Source organism: Stegodyphus dumicola, chromosome 2, assembly GCF_044657685.1.
Source record: "Stegodyphus dumicola isolate Sdum_Otavi_A_Nest chromosome 2, ASM4465768v1".
In the NCBI taxonomy this organism is placed as follows: Eukaryota; Metazoa; Arthropoda; class Arachnida; order Araneae; family Eresidae; genus Stegodyphus; species Stegodyphus dumicola.
The window spans coordinates 32,032,868-32,055,097 of record NC_140769.1 but is presented as its reverse complement, the minus strand read 5'-3'; the positions used below and the strand labels follow the sequence as shown (position 1 = coordinate 32,055,097).

The 22,230-nt window shown below is 29.2% G+C and overlaps 1 protein-coding gene across 5 annotated transcripts in view; it reads left to right on the top strand.

Moving 5' to 3' along the window:
- Window positions 1-22,230, top strand: part of LOC118192119 (serine/threonine-protein kinase ATR-like) — a 391,326-nt gene that overhangs the window by 98,876 nt on the left and 270,220 nt on the right. For all 5 annotated transcript variants that reach the window (XM_085810548.1, XM_085810547.1, XM_085810546.1 and 2 more), the window contains 9 exons: window positions 1,027-1,109; window positions 3,598-3,770; window positions 3,909-3,982; window positions 7,397-7,567; window positions 16,916-17,016; window positions 18,415-18,513; window positions 19,130-19,194; window positions 19,606-19,701; window positions 21,429-21,543. In XM_085810548.1, coding sequence (XP_085666674.1) covers window positions 1,027-1,109; window positions 3,598-3,770; window positions 3,909-3,982; window positions 7,397-7,567; window positions 16,916-17,016; window positions 18,415-18,513; window positions 19,130-19,194; window positions 19,606-19,701; window positions 21,429-21,543 — 977 coding nt within the window. The remainder of the gene's footprint in view (window positions 1-1,026; window positions 1,110-3,597; window positions 3,771-3,908; window positions 3,983-7,396; window positions 7,568-16,915; window positions 17,017-18,414; window positions 18,514-19,129; window positions 19,195-19,605; window positions 19,702-21,428; window positions 21,544-22,230) is intronic.

Sequence of the window (22,230 nt, the reverse complement as noted above, 5' to 3'; positions counted from 1 at the left end):
GGTAAATATAACGCTGATTTTTGTCATTTGACTTCTGAATTAGCACTTTTCCAGTTTCGCATATTAATTTGATTTTTGAATTTTAAGTAGTTATATGTGATAACTAGGTGATATATTTGATGACTAGAAGCTGAAATTTAAATTTCTGAGTACAAAGAACTTTTTTTTATAGTAAACAAACACCTCTAAAAATTTCGGAAATTTTTATGGTTGGCCATCAAAACTGTTACATATTTAATTATAGTTTTTCTAGAAGATCCTTTCATATACTGTCCTGTATGACTTTCTTTTATTTTTAAAGATTTAATTTTTTTATGTGACTCTTGTTTTTAAGTGCTTGGTTTTTTTTTTTTTAAATTCTGAAGCATAGTTTGAAGCACCATATTAATAGTGTTGGTGGACTGTATGTTGAGCAGCCCTGTTATAGAAAATTTGTAGACTGAATAAAAAATATCAACACAATTACAGAATTGTAGGTAAATGGTTATATTCACAGTTAACGTTAAAACATATTCTGGGAGCACTGAATTAATAATAATAATAATAATAATAATAATTAAAAAAAAGAAGAGAGAAAAAATGAAGCTATTGTAAATTCTAAAAGATAAGCGATTAAGTTTAAATTTTTATGAAAGTACTAGAAATTACATTTTAACACAAAAGAAGACTCATACTTTTACTTACATAAATCCGTTTTTGAAGCTATAAGTTAATTTTTTGTTAATCTACTTTACTTATTTGCGTTAAAAGTATATTAAAAAGTTTTATGTCTGTAAATATATTTTGACAAATCTGTAAATTGGCTAAAATGTGTATAACGATTAAAATGGCTCAATATTTTTTTGATTGACTGTATATACTGTGTTTTAAATTTGTATCATTTCTTAAATTTAAATTAAATTTAATTACATAAAATTATGACTTTGATATATTTGTGACTGACTGTATGTACTATGTTTTAAATTTGTAACATATCTTAAATTAAAATTAAATTTAATTACATAAAATTATGACTTTAAATTACAGAGCATCAATATGAAAATGGTATATTCTTGTTTACAAATCTTGATGCAAAGTTTTTGTGAAACTGTGAATTATGGTAAATCTATGTAAGTTTTTTTTAATGTAATCTGTTTACTGCTTTTGATAATTGTATTTATACATACTTTATATCTTATCTTTTACCAAAAGAGAAAAAATAGAAGATTACTAGAAATGCATTAAATCATGTATGAATTACAGTAGAAGTCCAGAAATTCGCAAAGCTTGGGACCAGAGGTTATGCAGATTTTAGGATTTTGCGGATTTCAGGAGAGAAAAGATAAATCATAATATTCGGACTCAAAGTGCAAAATAAATAAGGCGTATTAGATACATTTAATAAAATTATTACATACATTATTGCAATAATTTATTATATGCATTAAATTATTTTTATTACATATATAAATTGATTATATTATTCATTGTATTATATGTACACAGCATCCAGGTTTGCCGATTTCGCCTCATGCAAAGATTTCCGGTTTCGGATCCTGGTGTTAGAATGACTGTTGTTGTAAAATTTCAAAACTTTTCTTTATTTTTCCATGTATCATACACAATCATATCGCAATTTCATACGATTCTGCTATAAACTGAGGAGTGGAACCTGCCTTCATCTTTTGCAGAATTTGCATTTTTTGCATTACCGTCAACGCAATGTGTTTACATTTTTCAACGTTGCAAGCAGTAAAATCAAGAGTGCGTTTCTTATCTGTCATTGTATTAAAAAGGGCTGAAATTTAAAATATTCTTAATTTACCCACAAAATATCCAGATTAAAAAAAAGGCAGCACTAAATAATCTCGTGAAATAACAAAGCTCAGAAAATACAACAATGTGAATCGTGAACTTGAAAGAAGAGTTGAGTGAATCGTCTGTTTTTTTACCTCGATGCAGATTAGAGGGGAAAACACTTTAATCATGATGTCAGTAATTTGGTATTTCTGTTATGACTCATTATTATTCGGTAACTATGATGTCATTATTCATTAAGTATTTTTTCTTCGATATTTCGTACTCAGTGTTGCGGTTTCCGGAAGCTATAAACTGAATGTTTATACTAATTCAGAAGACAAACAACAAAAATCAGCGTTATATTTACAAAATTTCCACAGGACTACTGCTTATTCTTGTCCAGGCTTTCTTATCTTATCTAATCATTTTTTCCTATCTTGTTCATTTGCGGTTTTGAAGCTGAGGATGGTGGTTCGGTAAAACCATCGAAACTAGTCCTGTGGAAATTTTGTAAATATAACGCTGATTTTTGTTGTTTGTCTTCTGAATTGGTATTTATTCGGCGTGTTATTGTGTCTTGAATGTTTATATTTTGAGAGGCAACGCGGATTTCAGGAGTTGGCTGATTTCAGATCGGCGGATTTTTGGTATTTGACTGTTGATTTGCACTAGCACTACACTATAATAAAATCGGGAACAATGGACTGTATTATATCACACATTTATTCTCATTAATTTACATCGTTCATGGCCACTCGAAGCCAAAAATTCTCTCACACGCTCTTAGCTCACAATCTCATGTCACTAACTCTAAGAGCTCAAGGCGCATGCTTAGACGCTAATAATGAAATGCGTGTGCAGGCACAACAACTGTATTTTTATATAGTTTTAATATTCCCTGAGATTATGTTTTAAAAGGCTTACTGGAATTAAGTAGGGCTTTAGTGTAGAATTGGGTGCCCCTTCGATTGGCGACATTTTTTTAAAAATTTTGGCGATGAAACTTACTTCTGGTTACCACGATAGTTTTAACTTTGTTTTAGCTTCCCGATTTTATTTAAATGAAAATAGATTGATGTGTACATGGACTATTTAAGGCAGTGCGCAATGCCTAGTTTGTGCAATTCTAGGATGTTTTTTTTAAGTAAAAACAGATCGATGTGTACATGGACACAGATCTTATGCAATTCTTCGACTTCTTATTTTGGTTTTGTGTAGTGGCCATCTTGAAATTGTGACTTCCTGGCGCCGATCTTGGTGTCAATAAAGAATTGCCAATAAACAAGGGGCACCCAATTGTAAACTTTTACCTTAAGCAGTTGTCTGTGTGTAAAAAAGGAAGTGGGGTTTTAAGATATGTGAAGAGAGGAACAAAAACTTTAGTAAATGAAAACTCATTGTGTGTGTGTTTGGGGGGGGGTTGATTAGAATTGTTTTAACTTGTTTTCAGGTTTTTGATAAAATAGCATCTTTTAATTTAGCATAATATTGTGGTTAATGCATATTTCAGTTTTCTTTTCTTTTTCCCTTTTATCGAGCTAAATTCAGTATTTCTTTTTTGCTTGTTTAATTTTATTTCATTTTTGCTGTTTTTGAAAGTTTAATTATAAAAAAAGCTGTATTTTATCAGCTAAAATTTATGTTTATAAGTAGCTTCAAAAAGAATATGGCTTTTGTTTTCTGACATTTGTATTCTGGAAACTAACAATCAGTGTGTGTTTTCTTTAATAATTAATGAAACTAAGTAATTTTCATTTATGTGTCATGAAAGTTGTTGCAAAGTCTATAATTCTAAAGTCTATATGTGTTGTGTTTCAGAATCAACAAAGAAGCTTTTCTTTCTAATGAGATGCAAACTGTATCAGATGAAAATATTTTAAAATTGATAAGTATTGTGACTAACCATATAAAGATGATCATTAAACATGAGTTTTCAGTAGTTCAGTATGAAAATATCATTAAAGTTCTTCAGTTATTTTTGGCTGTTCAAGGTAATTATTTTACAAAGATACTACAAAACAAAGATATTCTTATCCTGTAATGTTATATATATATTTTCTCTAATATATATATATATATATATATATATATATATATATATTTTATATATATATATATTCTCTCTCTAGGAGTGTGTTGTTTAACAAGTCAGCAGTATATGGTGGTTTGCAATGTAGTGTCAATTCCTTGGCTGTTGGATTGGGTATGTTGCATGATTTTGAAGTCATTTAGCTAAACTGTAAGAGATGTTTAGTTATATTTCTGAAACTCTTTGTGGCCAAAAATACTGCAGATTTCCACCTAATAAAATAAATTTTAATGTTTCCTTTTGTGTGAGAAAAATAAATTATGTGAACTAAAAGTTTAGAATGAAGATAGATCATTTAAGAAAAAGTAGAGCAGTTTATCTGATACTTATGCAAAATAATTTTATTGGATACTTTATATTAATTGTATTTGGCAAAAAGCATGTATTCTTTATACATGAAATAACTTAACAGGTAATATAAATGAAAATTTGTCTTTAAGTAGTCTTTTATAAATATTTTTCTGTATAGTTGCAGGAGTTACAGGTTTCTGTAGTAGGTTCTGTGTGTTGCTGCAGCTGCTATTGCCGTCTGTTTGTAATTTATCTTTGGCATCGAAATTCGATTTTTATGTCTTCCTTCATTCAGTTAAAATATGATGTCTTCCATTGAATTTTGCTTTCAAGACGGAAGATATAAATTTAATTTTAGTAGTATTATATACATATTAAATTAGAAAAAAGAAATTTTAACTTGAAGTGTCTGTAATTTTTTTACTGCCAAAATGCATATCAGTAAGGGAATGTAATCAATTTATGAGTTTCCGATCATTAACGTTATGTGTTATTTCAGGAAGTGAAATAGATTATCATAATCTTTCCTTTGTATCTGAGGAATTCGTGCTGTTAATTTTATAGCTGGCTAAGCACAAATAAAGGATAAGGAAAATAAGAGATTAAAACATTTTATTACAATCTCCTGATTATCATTTCCATTGATTTCAACATTTGATAGAATTGACATGTTTTTGGCTTATTTTTGATTATATAAGTGACAATAAATAACCCATCAATACAGATACTACACTAGTGTATTTTAGTACACTGAGATTGACATGCTTCAAATTTAACCATTATTTTGCTGAACAGTATCCACTCATTGGCTGTGAAATATAAACATTGGTTTTATAGATTATTTCCTCATAAAATTTGTTTCTTGTAATTTTTTTTTATTGTTTATTAACCAAACAGTACATATAATCTGCAAAGACAACAAAACAAACATTTTTCACTGATTTACAAAGTCAGCATTGAGTTCGTAACTTTTCATGAAGATGTGGGTAATCAGAAAATACCCATTTAAAAAAAATTGTTGAAAGGGAAAAGTCATATTATTATATTCACTGATTAAAGCAATTTTCATAGCATATTTTGCTATAAACTCTTAAATATCTGGAGCATTTTTTACAGATTCAAATGTATTGATAAATTGACACAGCATTTTTGCACAAACAAATCATTATGTTCCAAAAGTGGATGTTTAATGAGCGAAATAAATTTGAAAATTCCTTTTTTTTTTTTAAAGCAAATTAGTACATTTTATGGTATGGAAAATGTATTTGGCCTGAATGGAGATTTGTTTTAATGAATTCCATGTTGCGGATAATTGATTTAAAGAAATATAAAATGATACATAAGAGTGTTGTATGAGCTGAAAGTATACTAGAGCTAGATAATTATTTAGCATTGATAATAACAAAACTTTTAGCTGTTGTAATGTATATTGTAAACTGAATTATAACATTCCCAGTTTAATGATAATTTCTGTTAACCGTTTGATGCGCGCAATACTATTTTTATAATTTTTTTAATAAAAACTCTACGTAATGTATATTGTAAACTGAATTATAACATTCCCAGTTTAATAATAATTTCTGTTAACCCTTTGATGCGCGTGATATTATTTTTATAATTTTTTTAATAAAAACTCTAGAAATTGAATATTATGATCCTAGAGACAAATAATATATGAATTTTAAAAAATCTACTCTTGCCCATTGTTCTGTGGGTGGTGGTCGTACTGTGAAACCACCACGCGTCTAGGACTTTGAAACTTACTGAGCTAGTAGGGGGGAAAACTTACCTTTCTTCGTGCACGTTTGCAATAAATGACAAAATTTACGAATTAAAAAAAAATGTATGTAAGAATTGCATTATATATAATTTTTTTTACATTATTTTACAAAGTAAATTGTCAGAAGAAAATTAAAAAATAAACATTTATGTAATTTTTCTATAGCAGTGAAAATATAAGTACCTACATAATAAGGATGTTTGACTAAATGGAATTAAAAAACTCAGTAAAATAAGGATTAAAAAGACTAAGGTGTTTTTTTTTTTTTTTTTATTATTTAATTTAATTTAATTTATTTTTTTTTTATTTCAAAGAACAATTTTTTTTGGGGGGGGGGATATTGTTCAAAGCATGTTTTGTCTTTTTGGTACATGCGTAGACCAACATTGTACGTTTCGCACATGTATCTTCTTCTATGAGGTTTCTTCCTTGTACTACAAAATGTACACTGCCTGGATCTAAATTTCACTGGTATATGTCCAGCGTTATTTAGTTTCTTTAATGGGAGGGGGCTTGGCCTTTTTGGCTTTGGTAGGGATCATTCATTTCCCATTCATACTTATTTTATTCCTATTCCGTCCCAAAATATTCAGAAAATATTTTTAGTTTAAATAAAACTTTACGCGATTTCTATTTTTAATTTCTAATTTAATTATATATTAAGTATATTTACATTAAATTTAAACCACAGGAAATAATTTATAAAATTACAATACTAGCTTGGAGGGGGAGTAAGTGTGTTGAAGTCAGATAAAAGTATCTGGGAAAAAAAAGACCATTCTCCTGGGCAGATGCGTGTATTGTTTAGTAATAAAATAACTCTGTGGTTTCAAAACCCCTTATCTATAACCGAGTAAAAATAAACATTCCTATTTGAGAAGCAAGCAAACACCATTGTGGAGAGCAGTGGTTTCAAGGTGCGACTAGTGACTAAATAGTTGCGCCCTGAAACCACAAAGCAAATGCCATACATATAGAGGGTTTTTTTTTAATATATGCAGTTTAATTATTGCTATTTTTTATTGTTTATGATAGAAATCATGATGTGCGATGAATAACTTTTGAAATTTAAAGCTGTTTATTTTAATAAAAGGAAGTTATTTTGTCTCATTGAAAACAAACTTTAAAAGGTATCCGATTTGAAGTACTAAGACATAAAACATTTATAATTCTGCAGTCATTTTGTGTTATTTAGAGGTAAAAGATCAGTAATCAATTGATTTTCACTCAAAAATTTCGCAAAGAAGAGGAGAAAAAATTTCGAAAATTGGTGGTTTCAAGGCGCGACCACTGAGCGCCAAAGGGTTAATCTCTTGACAGTTACTACATTGTATGTAATTTTCTTTACTATATTATATCTAAAAGTGAATTTTGCTGTGCAATTTTAATGCTAGTTTACCAAGCTCTTAATAAATGGAGTATTTTATTTAGGTTTTTGTTGTTTAATATAATTCCAGGAAAAGGAAGATCTTTTTGATCTTTCATGTGAGTTTTTACCAGTGAAAGAGCTCAAGCAACTTGGAATTTCTCTAAATACCTCAGTTGGCATTCAGTGCCTTCAGACACTTGCTCTTCTTCCAAAAAGAATATGCCAGAAGTGGAAATACCAGATTCTAATGTATTTTTTGGTATGTTTTAATTACATCATGCTTTCTGCAAGCGACTTTTTATTTATTTTTTTCCTTTACTGAGCACTTTTATAAATCATTGTTCATTTAATTTGAAATACATATTTTAAATTTGAATTTGTCCTGTAAGAACTTAATATATGTTAAGTGAAATAAATTTGCATTTATTTAAGTTTAATTAATAATTGTTATTTAATTGTCTATTTTTCTTAATAAGGTATGTAAGGTCTGCCTCGCGCAAGCATGACTTATTATTTCAATCTTATACAATGAATCAAATCTTAATTGTAGATAGTTTATAATTTTCGATGGTGAAATTACTTGCAGAGATATAGTAGTCATTTAAAGACATATTGGTCTGAGATAAATCTGTCTGTCATGTCAGATCATCTATGAGAATGATTAACTGAAATTTTTGCAAATGAAATGGCTTTTGAGGATAAATCTGGCTACAGAAATGAGTTCGGTGCCTTTGTAAATGTAAGAAATTATTTTGATATTGGCAAAATGTGTTGCAGCAATTCCAAAAGTGATTTGTGTGACTTCTGACTGTAGAATTAAATTTAATATTTTTGAAAATTTTTGATTAAATATAAAATTGATTAAATATATTGATTGATTAAATATATAATAAAATTGATTAAATATATTAAAATATAATAAAATTGATTAAATATAATTTTTTTATTTAATCAATGAAATACTGAAATATGCTTGTGTAAGTGATGTCATACTTGTTTGTACATTTTTTTCTTCTTAACCAACTGAGCTTATGTGTGTATGAATGAATTCATTACAAAATAATACAGTTTTGCCAGCTAATTAACAATTAAATTTTACTTTCATTTTCAACATTATACTTATGCAAGTCAGGATTTTTTTTTGATGAAAATAATAAAATCTAAACAAAAAACATTACAAAATTACAAGTGTTCATTTAAATATGTCATCATTTGAAAATGGTGGAAATTTCTGCAAAATTGCCCTTTATCATTTGAAGCACTCATTTGCACATCAAAATTTGCATAAGTCATGCTGGAAACTGTACATGAAATCAAAATATTTGAATATCTCTGAAGACTGAACGTTGTGCCTACATTTCTCGATAAAATATATTAAGGTTGCTTTGATTTTGATTGAATACATTGATTGTATTTTACACACATTAAAGCTGTGCAAATAAATAACTATGTAATTTTTTGTAAATTAAATGTTTTGGAAAGATACATCGCACTCAGTGGAAGCTTTAAGAGCAAAATAAATAATTCTAAAATTTTCAGAAAGGCATTTAAAATTGCTCTTCTATAGAAGTGTTTGATTAAATGTTTTTGCATATCTACAGTGCTTTAATATTCATAAGTTGTCTTAGAATTTAAAAAAAAATTGCCTAAAATGTCATTTCTCTTTTCTTTTCATCTTTTTATAAACAATTTTCCATAATAAGTAAAATAGGTTATGGTTTCTGAGAGAATGGATTCTAAATAAGTATGATCAGCCATCAAGAATGTATGCAGTACTTTATATATACTTGTCGAGATGGAAAGAAAAACATAGAGTAGAAATTTATACATTTTGCAATAACTTTATTACTGTGTTCTCAAATATGAACTCATGAACATTCATGATAATTCCTATGCTTTGTATTTTAATTATCTGAACTTCACATTAATTTTGAAATTTTTAGAAGGCAAAAATTATAAATTATTGTATAAATTGTGGTATGTGATAAACCAATTTCTGTGCTGCAAATGTAATTTTAATACTGCATTATAAAAGCCCTGATTTCAAAATTAAATATCTCTACAACAAAGATCGATAGAATTATGCGGTAAACTGCATGTTTATTAGCAAAACTGTAAAAGTGGTGTACAAAAGTTTAGAAAATTTAGTTACGAAAATTGTTAACAGATGGCGCTCTAATCGCAATGACCTAACAATAGCCTTTAAAAATGTGCTTTAAATTCAAAAGTGATCAGTACGACTGTTGGCTAGTGAAAAAAGGCTCAATGTTCAATTGGCCCCAATTCAATGTTCCAATTGGCCATTCGCATGCTCTTTGCAAAATTTGAACGGACTGGCAGTGTGGCTGATGATCGAAAGGGAAATGTTGAGCCTAGGAAAACTGTAGTCATTCCTGAAAATTCAGCCAAAGTTTCTGGAATTGTTCAGCAAAATCCTGGGAAAAGCATCCGACGGATGGCATCAGAGGCAGGTTTGAAGTACACGAGCACACAAAAAATATTTAAAAATAGCCTACAACTGTTTCCATACAAAATCCAAAGTCATCAGGCCATACCCATGAAAGCTGTGCAACAAAGGGTTGGCTTTGCGACTCAGATTTTAACAATGGTCGACAACCACAGATTTGATGTGAGCTGCATCTGGTTTACAGATGAGGCACATTTTCATTTGAATGGAATCCTTAATAAACACAAAACTGGGGATTTTCGGGTACTGAAAATCCTCATTTGTGTGAAGAGAAAGCACTGCAATCACCTAAAGTTACTGCATGGGCTACGGTATGCACCAGAGGCATTATTAGATCATTTTTCGTACGAGAAATGATAACTACTGAACCAGGGTTCATACGGTCCTTAAAAGTCCTTAAAAATCCTTAAATTTTTCAAAAATTATTTTTGGTCCTTAAAAGTCCTTAATTTTGGCCAAAATGAATAAACGGTCCTTAATTTTGCTCATTTGACATTTCTTATCATTTCTAATGATTGGCATTCTAAGTGTGAATTATGATTTCTCATGAATATGGAATTAAAATTGCACAGCTGTTAACCAATCTGTTGGTGGATTTGCATTGCAAACGATAAAAAAAAAAAAAAAAAAAAAAAAAAAAAAAAAAAAAAAAACATTTAGCTACCCGAACGAAAGTATTGGTGTCTGATTGGCTATTCACCCAATCTTTCGAAACAGGTGTTATCCATAAATTTAGGGAGATTGTGACGAAAGCGTGAAGTCGAAAGTTCTTTAAGAGGCGAAAGTGATGATGAAGGTGCTCGAGAAAAAAAAGGGGGGGATTTTAAAATATTTGCCAAAATTAGAGCAATCCCAACCTGGAAGGTCACAACCCTTCCGACGCCAATAGGAACGAGATGCCTGGAAAGTGCATTTTCAATAAACTGTGGCTTCATCAAGCTGATTACAAAGACTGGATATTGATGGATGGCAATCCTTAAATGTCGTCTTTGTCTGAAACAAATTGAAATTTCTAGAATGGAAGAATCAGCGCTGAAAATTCACATGAAAATTAAGTTTCGTTTCATCATTTCAATTTGTTTTTACACAGTTTTACTTTAGCTTAATTTCTGTGTTTGTTCCAATTAAGCCATAAATTAATTTTTTATCACCTTCTACGGAGTTTATTTTCTTTTGCACATACTATATGTATGGGATATCGGGATTATGAGTTTATTTCTACAGAGGGTCTGTAATCGATTTTGCTGGAAATCTGTTGGCTCCATTTCGATTTTAGGTCGCCAAGGGCAAATTTGGTAACGCTAGCCGAGAAAAAGTGAAGTTCGGAAATACGTTTTGAAGCTTCAATAGACAATTAAGTATTTGGTTTAATCCTATGCTGTTGATAATAATGCATTATTTTTGCTAATGGCAATACAATTATTAGTTGAAAATAACTAACTAATTAAAAATTTTTTAATATTTTTAAAGCTGAAAACAACTAATTGAAACTAATTTTCCTGAATTAACTAGACGCAAAATTAACTTTAATGAATTACGAAAGTAATTGGGTAGAAGTTTAACTGAAAATATACATTCCGTATTATATATATATGTGGCGTTCCGACAGATACTTCAACTTCTATTCATGAGATAGCGCCACGTGTAAAATCCAGTTCTTAATCGGAGCAGCAAAGCGACGTCATTACTCACTCAGACTTCTCGTCAGACAACTGTATGCGACGGTAGTGTTCCGAGCTCTGCGTTGATCTCTGCAATGTAATTTAAATTGTAATTTAGTACTTAATATATTCTTTTGTTATAGGAGATTGTCTACTCTTATTTTCTTTAATTATATCATGCATTAAGCACACACGACCACCAAAAGTGGTGACCCGGACGTGATTTCCTTTTTTCCTTCGAAAGTGCCTTAGCAGTGTGAAGTGGTGATTTTGTGTGTGCGCAATACAAAATGAACGCATCATTTTTTTCTCAAATAGGGGTTTCTTTTCAAATGCATTTTGGTAAAATCTTATTTGTGTGTGTATCGTTACGTAAATTTTTTCTGCATGGTTAAAATATTTATTGTTATCATGGTAAAATATCAATAGTATATCCTCAAGCTACAATATTTGTGCTGTTAAGGGTTTATTAATTAAAGAAAATAAGAGTAGACAATCTCTTATAACAAAAGAATATATTAAGTACTAAATTACAATTTAAAGCTTTGATCATGTGCATTTAGACTTGGTTGGCCCATTGCCTCCTTCAAATGGTTACACTTACCTCCTCACTTGTATTGATCGGTACACAAGATGGCCTGAAGCCATTCCTATTGAAAATATATCCGCTGAAACTGTAGCTCGAGCATTCATCTCCCAGTGGCTTTCAAGATTTGGCATGCCTACCACCATCACTACTGACCAAGGCCGACAATTTCAATGTCACTTGTTCGCATCCCTCACCTCTCTTCTTGGCATTCGCCATATTCGCACAACACCATACCATCCATCTGTAAATGGGATGGTGGAACGCTTTCACCGATCTCTCAAACAAGGTCTGAAGTGCCACAGTAGCACACACTGGACAGAAGCCTCACCCCTAGTCTTGCTTGGTCTTCGCACAGCATTCAAAGAAGACATTGGTAGCACTTGTGCTGAAATGTTATATGGTGCAACTCTCCGTCTGCCAGGTGAATTCTTTCACCCAGAATCTACTCCAGTTATCGACCCTCCAACATTCCTTCAATGTTTACGTGAGACCATGAGCAATATCTCGCCAACCCCAGCATCTTCGCATAACCAGCCAAGCTATTTTGTACATCCTGCGCTTGAGACATCTTCGCACGTATTCGTGCGCAACGATGCAATTAAGCCACCTTTAACACCTTCATATGATGGTCCATTCAAAGTTGTCAAACGAACACCGAAACATTTCACCATCATCTGCAATGGCAAACAATCAGTGATTGGAATCGATCGTCTCAAACCAGCATTTCTAATGCAAGATCCAACAACTTCCTCATCAACATCACTCCCGGAAGAAAGCTTACATCCCGTTAAAGAGCAACCTAAAACTACCAGATCTGGAAGAAAGGTTAAATTTAACCCAAGGTACTTATAACGTACCGATGGTACTTGGGGGGGGAGTACTGTGGCGTTCTGACAGATACTTCAACTTCTATTCATGAGATGGCGCCACGTGTAAAATCCAGTTCTTAATCGGAGCAGCAAAGCGACGTCATTACTCACTCAGACTTCTCGTCAGACAAATGTACGCGACGGTAGTGTTCCGAGCTCTGTGTTGATCTCTGCAATGTAATTTAAATTGTAATTTAGTACTTAATATATTCTTTTGTTATAGGAGATTGTCTACTCTTATTTTCTTTAATTATATCATGCATTAAGCACACACGACCACCAAATATATATATATATATATACAGTACAAAGTCCGAGGTCTGGACTCGTCGGGACTTCGGCGATCCCAGATTTGAGATTTTTCCAGATATTAGATCATTTTAAATCTACTAAGATGGCACGTAGAAATTATAAAATTGAAAATATGAAATCGTGATTTATGAAATAATGAAGCATTTATGATTTAAAGGGTATCAAAATTTACAAAAGAAAAGAGCTTAATATTTACATGTTTACTTTATTAAACATTTCTTTCAATGTGAGTTGTTTGATTTGTTTTCTCTGCTAATACTTTAGACTAATACTATAGACATATAATTTCTTGTTCAGTTATTAAGTTCCATTGTTCAAGTCCTGTAATTGCTGTGTTGAGAATTCCGAATAACTTGTCAATCAAAAATTTTTCTCGTTCAGTAACCTCTCTGTTACTTTCTTCACTATCAGTAGCTGTATTTTCTGGATTTAGAACCATACTACAGATTTTGCCCTCCGTTAATTGATTGATGATTGGACATTGTCATCGCAATGAAAAACTTCTGTTTAACTTCCCTAAATTCTGCCGCCTGGTGCGGCCATGCGAGCTCTGGCGCTGGTTCTGGCTTTATGTGAATAACAAATCAGTTATTCTTAATTCAAATAGCACTAAATATAATCGTTTGTCCTATGAGTATCATTAACAAAATCTATTTTTAGCATAAGGAAAGAAATTTCTGCTAAGTCTCCCCTTGTCAACATTTTAGCGCATTAAACTTAAATCTGTAATCGGATAATACTCTGTTATTTGGCGTCACTGCATGAGTCATCACTCAAGTTGTCATCCGTTGATTAACATGCGGTGATGAAAGCAAAATACAATAAATAATGATTCGCGATTTCGGCATCAAGGATATAAAATATTAGTTGGTGTAAAATTAACAAATGTTTCGGTTTGAGATTATGCCAAGCAGATACGCAGCTATGGAGTCAAGTTACTAATCACACAAATTTATGCTAAAATAATTATTTCTTCAATAATGAGATATTTTATTTAGCGCCAAACTGAGATTAAGAATCGGGATTTCTGACATGTTTTTTTATGATGAGGAAAAAAATCTAATGCGCGTGCGTAAAGCATACCCCTTCCCTTCAAAAAAGCCCTAAAAAATTGGTTCGTGGTGGCTTTGAGGTCCGGATTTTCAATCATTCCAGATATTGGATGTCCGGATCTCGGACTTTGTAGTGTATGTATGTATATATATACACTACAAAGTCCTATATAGTAAAAAGTATATATATACACTACAAATACGTAAATACGAAACACTTTTGTATTTATGTATTTTTATCAATTATTGTTCATTGAACGGAAGTTGGTTTGTTCCCCTTGAAAAGTCAACTAATTTCCGATGAATGACAATGATTACATGTTTTAATTTTTCTTTTTACAATTGAAATATTATTCTTCGTGGTGATTTAACTTCAGTCCCCGTTAAAACATTATTAACATTTTGCTTTCAAATTACTTCAAAACATCTTTCAAAATATAACTTACCAGTATGGATGCACACTTTTAAAATAATTCTACTTTAATTAAACTTGGAGGATAATATAATCAATTAATCAATACTGTTTAGGAAATAAATTATGTATATATATATATAATGTATACTTTCACTATTCAAGTATTCACTGTGACAAGTATTCTTATCTTGTCACATGAACAGGTCTCTGTGGAAAGGGGCTTCTCTGTAAATAAAGCAATTGAAATTGAAAAATTTAAGTGACTCATACATTTTTCAAAGCACAATATTTGATTACATAAAATTTTCTGGAGGTGTTCTTAATATCAAAATTACTAAAAAAATGAGATCAGCAGCAGCTTCTACAAGGTCTAAATATATGCAGTATTTAGAAGAACAAAAATCTTTAACTAAATCTGAAAATTCAAAGAGGAAAAGAAATATTATTGAGGAAGAAATTGATTATATGAAGCAGAAGAAAAAATTTCTCCAAAGGGACATTAAAGATATTAATGAAGAAGTAGATGCTTTAGCAGATGAAGCTAAGACAAGCAGGAACATTGATTTGTTTATCAAAGCAAATTGAACTTAGAAGAATAGTTAAAGAAAAGGAAATAGACATAAATAAATTAGATGTTAAAATGGCCTGAAAAGATTTCAGATTTAAAAAAAGCATAAATGTTTTGTATCTTTTATTGTACAGTTTATTATTCTAGTATCTTTCAAAAAACCAAGGAAATAAATTGTATGTTTACAAATCAGTTATTTTAATCTGCAAAATATTCTTACATTGTGATTAACATAACAGTAGTTGACTGTGTTTAAATAAATATCAAATAAGTTAAATAATAATCATGTAAATCTTTAAAATAGTGACTGTTATTAGTGTAAAATACACTTATACATGTTTTTCAAGAAATTATATTCCTAATTTAATGTTATCTGCTTCATAACTTGTAGGGAGTTAGTTTAATTTTCAAAATTGTTTTATGGTAAGTATTAAATTTAATTTAATAATAGTGCATAATACACACTTCTGTTAGTTCCTTAAAGTGAAATTACAAGCATGAAGTCGGTTATATGGATAATTGCTTTATTCTGTTCGTTTTTTTGTTTGCTGATAGGTCCTTAATTTTTTCTTTGATGGTCCTTAAAAGTCCTTAATTTTCATGTAAGGAAATGTGTACGAACCCTGTGAACGTTATGTTACAATTTTGGAACAATTTGTCAGCACTCAACTAGCGTTGGAGAATCAACCAGGTATCGACTGGTTCATGCAAGATGGGACTTGACCACATCGAACAGATAAAGTTTTTCGCTTTCTTCATGAATACTTTCTAAATAGAGTAATTGTGTCAGATTATCCGGAATTTACTGACACAGGAATAACTTGGCCTTTATATTCTCCTAATAGGAGTCCTTGTGATATCTTTCTGTGGGGTGCATTGAAAGACACTGTCTATTGAAACAATCCCGCTACTCTAGATGAGCTTGAATCATTGATTGGTGTTGCATGTGATTCCATTTCCGTTGAGATATTGCAAGACTTGATGTCAAATTTCATTGTTCGTTTACGCCACCTCATTGTTTCGAACGGTGAACATTTTGAAAAAAATTTATTTTGATTGCAAAGGCTGCTTCACTTTATTGTTTTTTTTTTTTTTACTCTTTTCAGAGTGATTTCAGCTCAGAGCGCCATCTGTTAACGATTTTTGTAACTAAATTTTCTAAACTTTTGTACACCATTTTTACAGTTTTGCTAATGAACGTACAGTTTACTGCATAATTCTATCGATCTTTGTTGTAGAGATATTTAATTTTGAAATCAGGGCTTATTCACTGATCACCCTGTATATGTTGATAGGTCGTTGAAGATAATCATTATTCACAGTTGTCTAATTCTGGAAACAAAACCAATCAGACATTTAACCAGTCTTTGAAAACACGAGAGTTAATTTAGCAAAGCACTTTTTCTTCTTAGATAAACATTTTCATTCTCTTGCTGATGCAAGAATACTATGTTTAAAATTTTTCAATGACTTTGAAATTATTTCTGTAATTTTCCATTATCATTCGTCATTCTAAAATGTATGATATATTTCTGTGTAAGAACAGAAAAGTCTGAAAATGAAAAGTATTTTAATAAAAACATTTCTTTAAAATGATAAACACTAGCTATCTCAAAGTTTTATAAAAGTACTGTGTTTTATTTCTTATAGTTTTCAATTTTCCTCCCTTTTTAGCATAGCTCAGAAAGTATGCTTAAAATTGCAGCAATTCAAGTACTGCCCACATTTTTGTACAACTGTACTTTATCTATTCAAAATCTGTTAGATATCAGAGAGTGAGTGACATTAGTTTTTTTAAACTAAAAAATTCTCTAATATAATTCATCTTGAAATATGACTGTGATTATTTTATGTGCAATAATTATCAGTGATGGGATCCAAAGATTTTAAGAACTGATTTGCTACCTTAACAAGCAAAGAAATTAATTACTGTATAATAATAAAGTGCCTAAATAAATATTGCAGCTCAATTTTAACAACTATTTTGTAAATTTAAAAGGCTTTAGGAACAGTTACAAACTAGCTGAATCCCATCACTGGCATTCATTTTATGTATGTATGTGCCTATTATTTCTAAATCCAGAGTATTATATATAGATGATTAATAAAGAGGGATAAGAACCAATTAAGAATAATTAAAATCTTTAGTATGAAAAACTAACTATTAAGGTAGTAAAATCTTCTATGTTATAATAGGAATTTAATTTTCTTTTTAGTTAGTTTAAAGTAACACTTGTTTAAATAAGTTTGAAATTCATTTAATCAATGCACTAGATAATTTTAAAAACACAAGATTTGAGAAATTGTAGTGATAATTATATAACTCTGTTATTGTTTGTGAATCTTAATTTAATTTTTCATCTTCATATAATTATTTATCCATTAAAATAAAGAGGGAATGTACAAAGCATTTTTTAGAAACTTGTACTCTCCATTTTGTTCTTTAGATTTGCAATTAAAACTGATTTTACTTCAACATTTTCAAGTTTATTTTTTGTAATTTATCATTTAGTAATATTTAAGAATGTTTCGCAAAATGTTTCTTCCCTATTTTCATTTTATTTATAGCTATTATACAACATCTGTCATCTTTTGACTAATATAAATCCACATTTTGCCACCAGTAAAGTACCCATAATTTAGCACCTATAATACTGTGATTGCTTTTTATTTTATCTTAATTTTTAATACCACTTCAGCTAAAATCATGTGATTTCATCTAAGAAAATGTTTGTTTTTGAGAAATTCAGACCATGCTAATTATGTAACTTAATTGTAATCCTTTAATTATGTCCCCAGGAAATAGCATTTAAGTTAAAGGTCTGGGGATCCTGGAATCTTAAACTGCTCTTTCAGCAAATTCATACCTGACTTTGTTTAATGTAAAAATATTGATGCTAAAAAGTTTACAATATGTTTAATATGCAGAACCAGTTATTCATTTTTAGCCTTCAAATAATTTCAATGTTTATAGTTACATGGCACAACCTCAACAAGTTTTTAGCTGTATTTCTGCTATATTTTGTAAGATTTTTGCATACAAATGCAGTATCTTCCTAATCTGAGAGATCAGCTTATGTTTGTGGTCGCTGGTATATATATCAAATTGATTTGCATGTGTATATGTTGTTCTATGGCTTTACTTTCTTATAAAATAATTAATTTTTATACAGGTGCCTTTTAAGTTCACAAAGTATTAATATTTTGAAAGAAATATCAAGAGTATTTGGGAAACTTAATTGTGTTTGCAGCTGCTCTTGTTCATTGTTCAGGTGAGATATATGCATTTAAATGTATAAATACATTTAGAAATATTCATATGAATATAACCTTCTGAGCAGCTAGGCCTTTTATATTTGTTCATGAAAACCTGTATTTGCAAAGTATTTATTTGCCAATTTTTTTGTAATTATTTTATTATTTGTTTTCATAAACTTCTAGTCGTTAGGATCATATCTAGATCATTAAAGAAAATAAGAGCAATTTGAGTAAAAAGAAAATATTAAATAGTGATGATCCTCATAACTGGATAAAAGTTGTCAAGCTGCACAGAAGATTAAGGTTAATAATATTATTGTAACTCATTGGTATTGCTGATTAATTACATTATTGCACTGATAGATTAAAACATTTAGAAAGATTCTTAAATTTTGCTGCATAAAAATTGTGGTTCAATGTTAAAAGAATGTTACAAAAATGCTAGGTAGAAAAAATGTTTAAAAAAAATTATGTACATTTTGCAGTAACTTAAATGAGTTCAAATATATTGGCCTCATTTAATAAAAATATAGTTTTTTTACTTTAAAATTTAATATAATTATTTAAATTTCTTCCTTTTCAAGTCTATTATATTTCTAGTTTTAGTGTAATGTGCTTTATTTTCCTCAGAAAGTGCTTATCTGAGGGTTTATTAGGATTAATACCACAAGTTCTGTGCATAAAATGCGAAAACAGTAAGTGAAAATTTTCCTTGCTATTAATAAAAATATATTTTTGATAACTTTACTTGTATTTAATTTTTTTGGTTGTGAATGACATACATTTAATTTCTAGACCATTCTTTTATTTCTCAATTTTTATATATACGTTATGTTTATGATTATGTTCTTTATAATGTGTATCATTCTATTTTTAACTTCAAAATTTATGTTATCCTTATGTCTTAGCTCATCTTCAGGTTTCAGTGAAATGGTGTAATGAGGAAAATGTATTTAATTTGATTATTTAGGCAGGAAATTCATGAATTAAATTATCTTCTAACATTTTAATAATTATCATTTTCAGTATTCAGTTATTTTACAGTTTAATTTAAGCTTTCTAAATTGTAAAATATTTGAATTTTAAATTTCTTTTCATTATTTTAGAAGATTCACGGATGAATTCTGACTTTGTATGCTCAGACTGGCTTGCAGATTTGTTGGTGTATCTACTTAAACACCCATCTGAATCTGTTAGAAGAGGTATATTAGAATTTCAATTCCTTTGTATTGTTTAAAGGAGTATTTACATTTTACAGTATCTTTTTATTTTCTTTGTGTTGTTTATTTGAATGCAAAGAATTGTTTTTCTTTTCCAGATTTATATTGTAAAACTAAAACATTGTGAACTATAATTAGGCTCTTCTACTTTACATAAGTGGGAATTAAAAATTCACTTTTTTTTTTTTTTTTAATGAAAAGTACATTTTTGGAATCTGAAAGAATTTACACCAGAAATGTACTTTTTATGAAATACAATTTAGGAAATTTATGAAATTTTATACAATGCAACTATACACACATTCGCCAATGAATTAGAAACCTTTGAGATTTTCATTTGAATGCATTCTAGGGATAAAGTATGCAATTTTTTTTTAATGGCATGGGTTATACGTGGTTAGAATGTTAGTATAAGTAAGGTGTAGAAGTGCTTTTCACGATGAATTTTAAAAGTATTTATTTTAATTTATTTTGTGTTATATCTATATATATTTATTGCATTATATCTATCAATTTTACTACATAAATTGCTTTTCACTCAAAATTTGTATTAGTGAAAATGCTTAATTCAGAATGAGTTCTTTGGTACTCTACTTTGGTTCTAAATACCTTCACTTCACGGAACTATTTGGCCTAACTTAATTTCCCAGTTTGGCATCACCATTATTACTTGAGTAAAAGACTAAACACCTTCATATTTATTAATTATTGTTCATTGAACAGAAGTTGGTTTATTCCCCTTGAAAAGTCAACTAATTTCCGATCAATAGCAATAATTACTTGCTTTTAATTTAATTTTTTTTTCAAAGTTTGAAATTTTGTTATTCATGATTTAATTCTAGTCCCTGTAAAACGTTTTCAACAATTTACATTCAAGTTACTTTAAAACAATTTTTGGAATTAAGCTTCCTACCTTTTGCATAAGATTGCATTTTGATCATTATGTTTACAAAGTTTACACTGAGTTAACATGATTAAAGGCGAAGGTGTTGGGGGCATTTTACTCAAGAAATTACTATTACTCACTCTTGCAATAATATCTCATAATTTTGAAATTTATTTTTAAACTTGACACAACAGCCACTTTCATACTGAATTCCAAATGTGTGTCATACTTAAATTCATCTCACTTAAACTCTACTTACTTAGCTTAAACTCATCTTATAAATACCTGATTGGCATAATAATTTTTTACTTGAGTAAAAGATGAAACTCCTTTGCATTTATTAATTATAAATAATTATTAACTACAATTATTTATAATTATATAGTTAATTGATTGGAGCTTGGTTTTTTCTCCTTAAAAAGGCAACTAATTTCCTGTCTTATTTATTATATTTTCAATTTTAATTGTACCTTTTTTTTAAAAGTTTCCATTTTAAATTTATTCTTGATTCATTTTTGATGTTTCCATTTTAAAAATTTTCAAGATTCATTTTTCAAATATGCTTATAAATTACTTCAATTCAATGGAATTTTAATTACTTTTATCAAAGGAGATAATATACTAAATATTCCCATTAGTAAATAAATTATTATTTTATTACTTTGCAGCTTTTGCACATGTATTAGGCAATTTATTACAATTAATTTAAATGTATACTTATATGTATAAAGAAAAATGTGCATAGCTTTCATAAATGTTTGATGTGTGATTATAAATTTATTTAGATGACTGTATTTACAGATAAATGTAATTTTTCTTTCAGAATGTGTAGCAAATATGTTACCATATTTTGTTCATAATAAAATTTGTGAAAGCATGCTTCTGGTTCTTATGAGGTTACTAATAGACCCAGACCCTGTAGTTAGAAGAAAATTCAGGTAAAATAGTTTTATAATTAAAATTATAAATTTGTAAAAAAAAAAAAAAAAAAAAAAAAAATCTGGAAATGTGAACAAAAATAAATAAATAAATGGTCAAAATGACAAATAATAAGTAATTAAAAATGTATAATGACATGAATAAATCATTTATGAATTAAATTAATGATAAATTAGGGATTAAATGTATCATAAAAATTAAATAAATTAGTAAAACACATGGAATTAAATTGATAATAGCAAAACGTAATACCAAGAACAAATAAAAGTAAATATTTTTAATAGTATTTATAGTGGACAGATAAAATTTTTACTATATTTTGATATTTAATATATATACATTTCATATTTCTGAAGAGATTGCACTTTGATGCAAAATGTTTCTCACTAGCTGTTCAAATTTTTTATGTATTTTGTTTTTCTCTGGGGGAAAAAAGAGTTACATAAATAACAGAATTTCCTGTTATTATGATTCAGTTTCATAATGCAGTCATCTCATTTGAGGATGTGGAAAACTGCGGTTGGAATTGCAGTTTCTTTTTAAAATTTAAAAGCACCAAAGGTTTGCTCCTAGTTGAATTTAAGCTTTACTCTTGCAGAGCTATATGATAATATACATATATATACACATATATACAGTCCGGACTCGTCGGGACTTCGGCGATTCCGGAGAATCGGTTTTTCTGG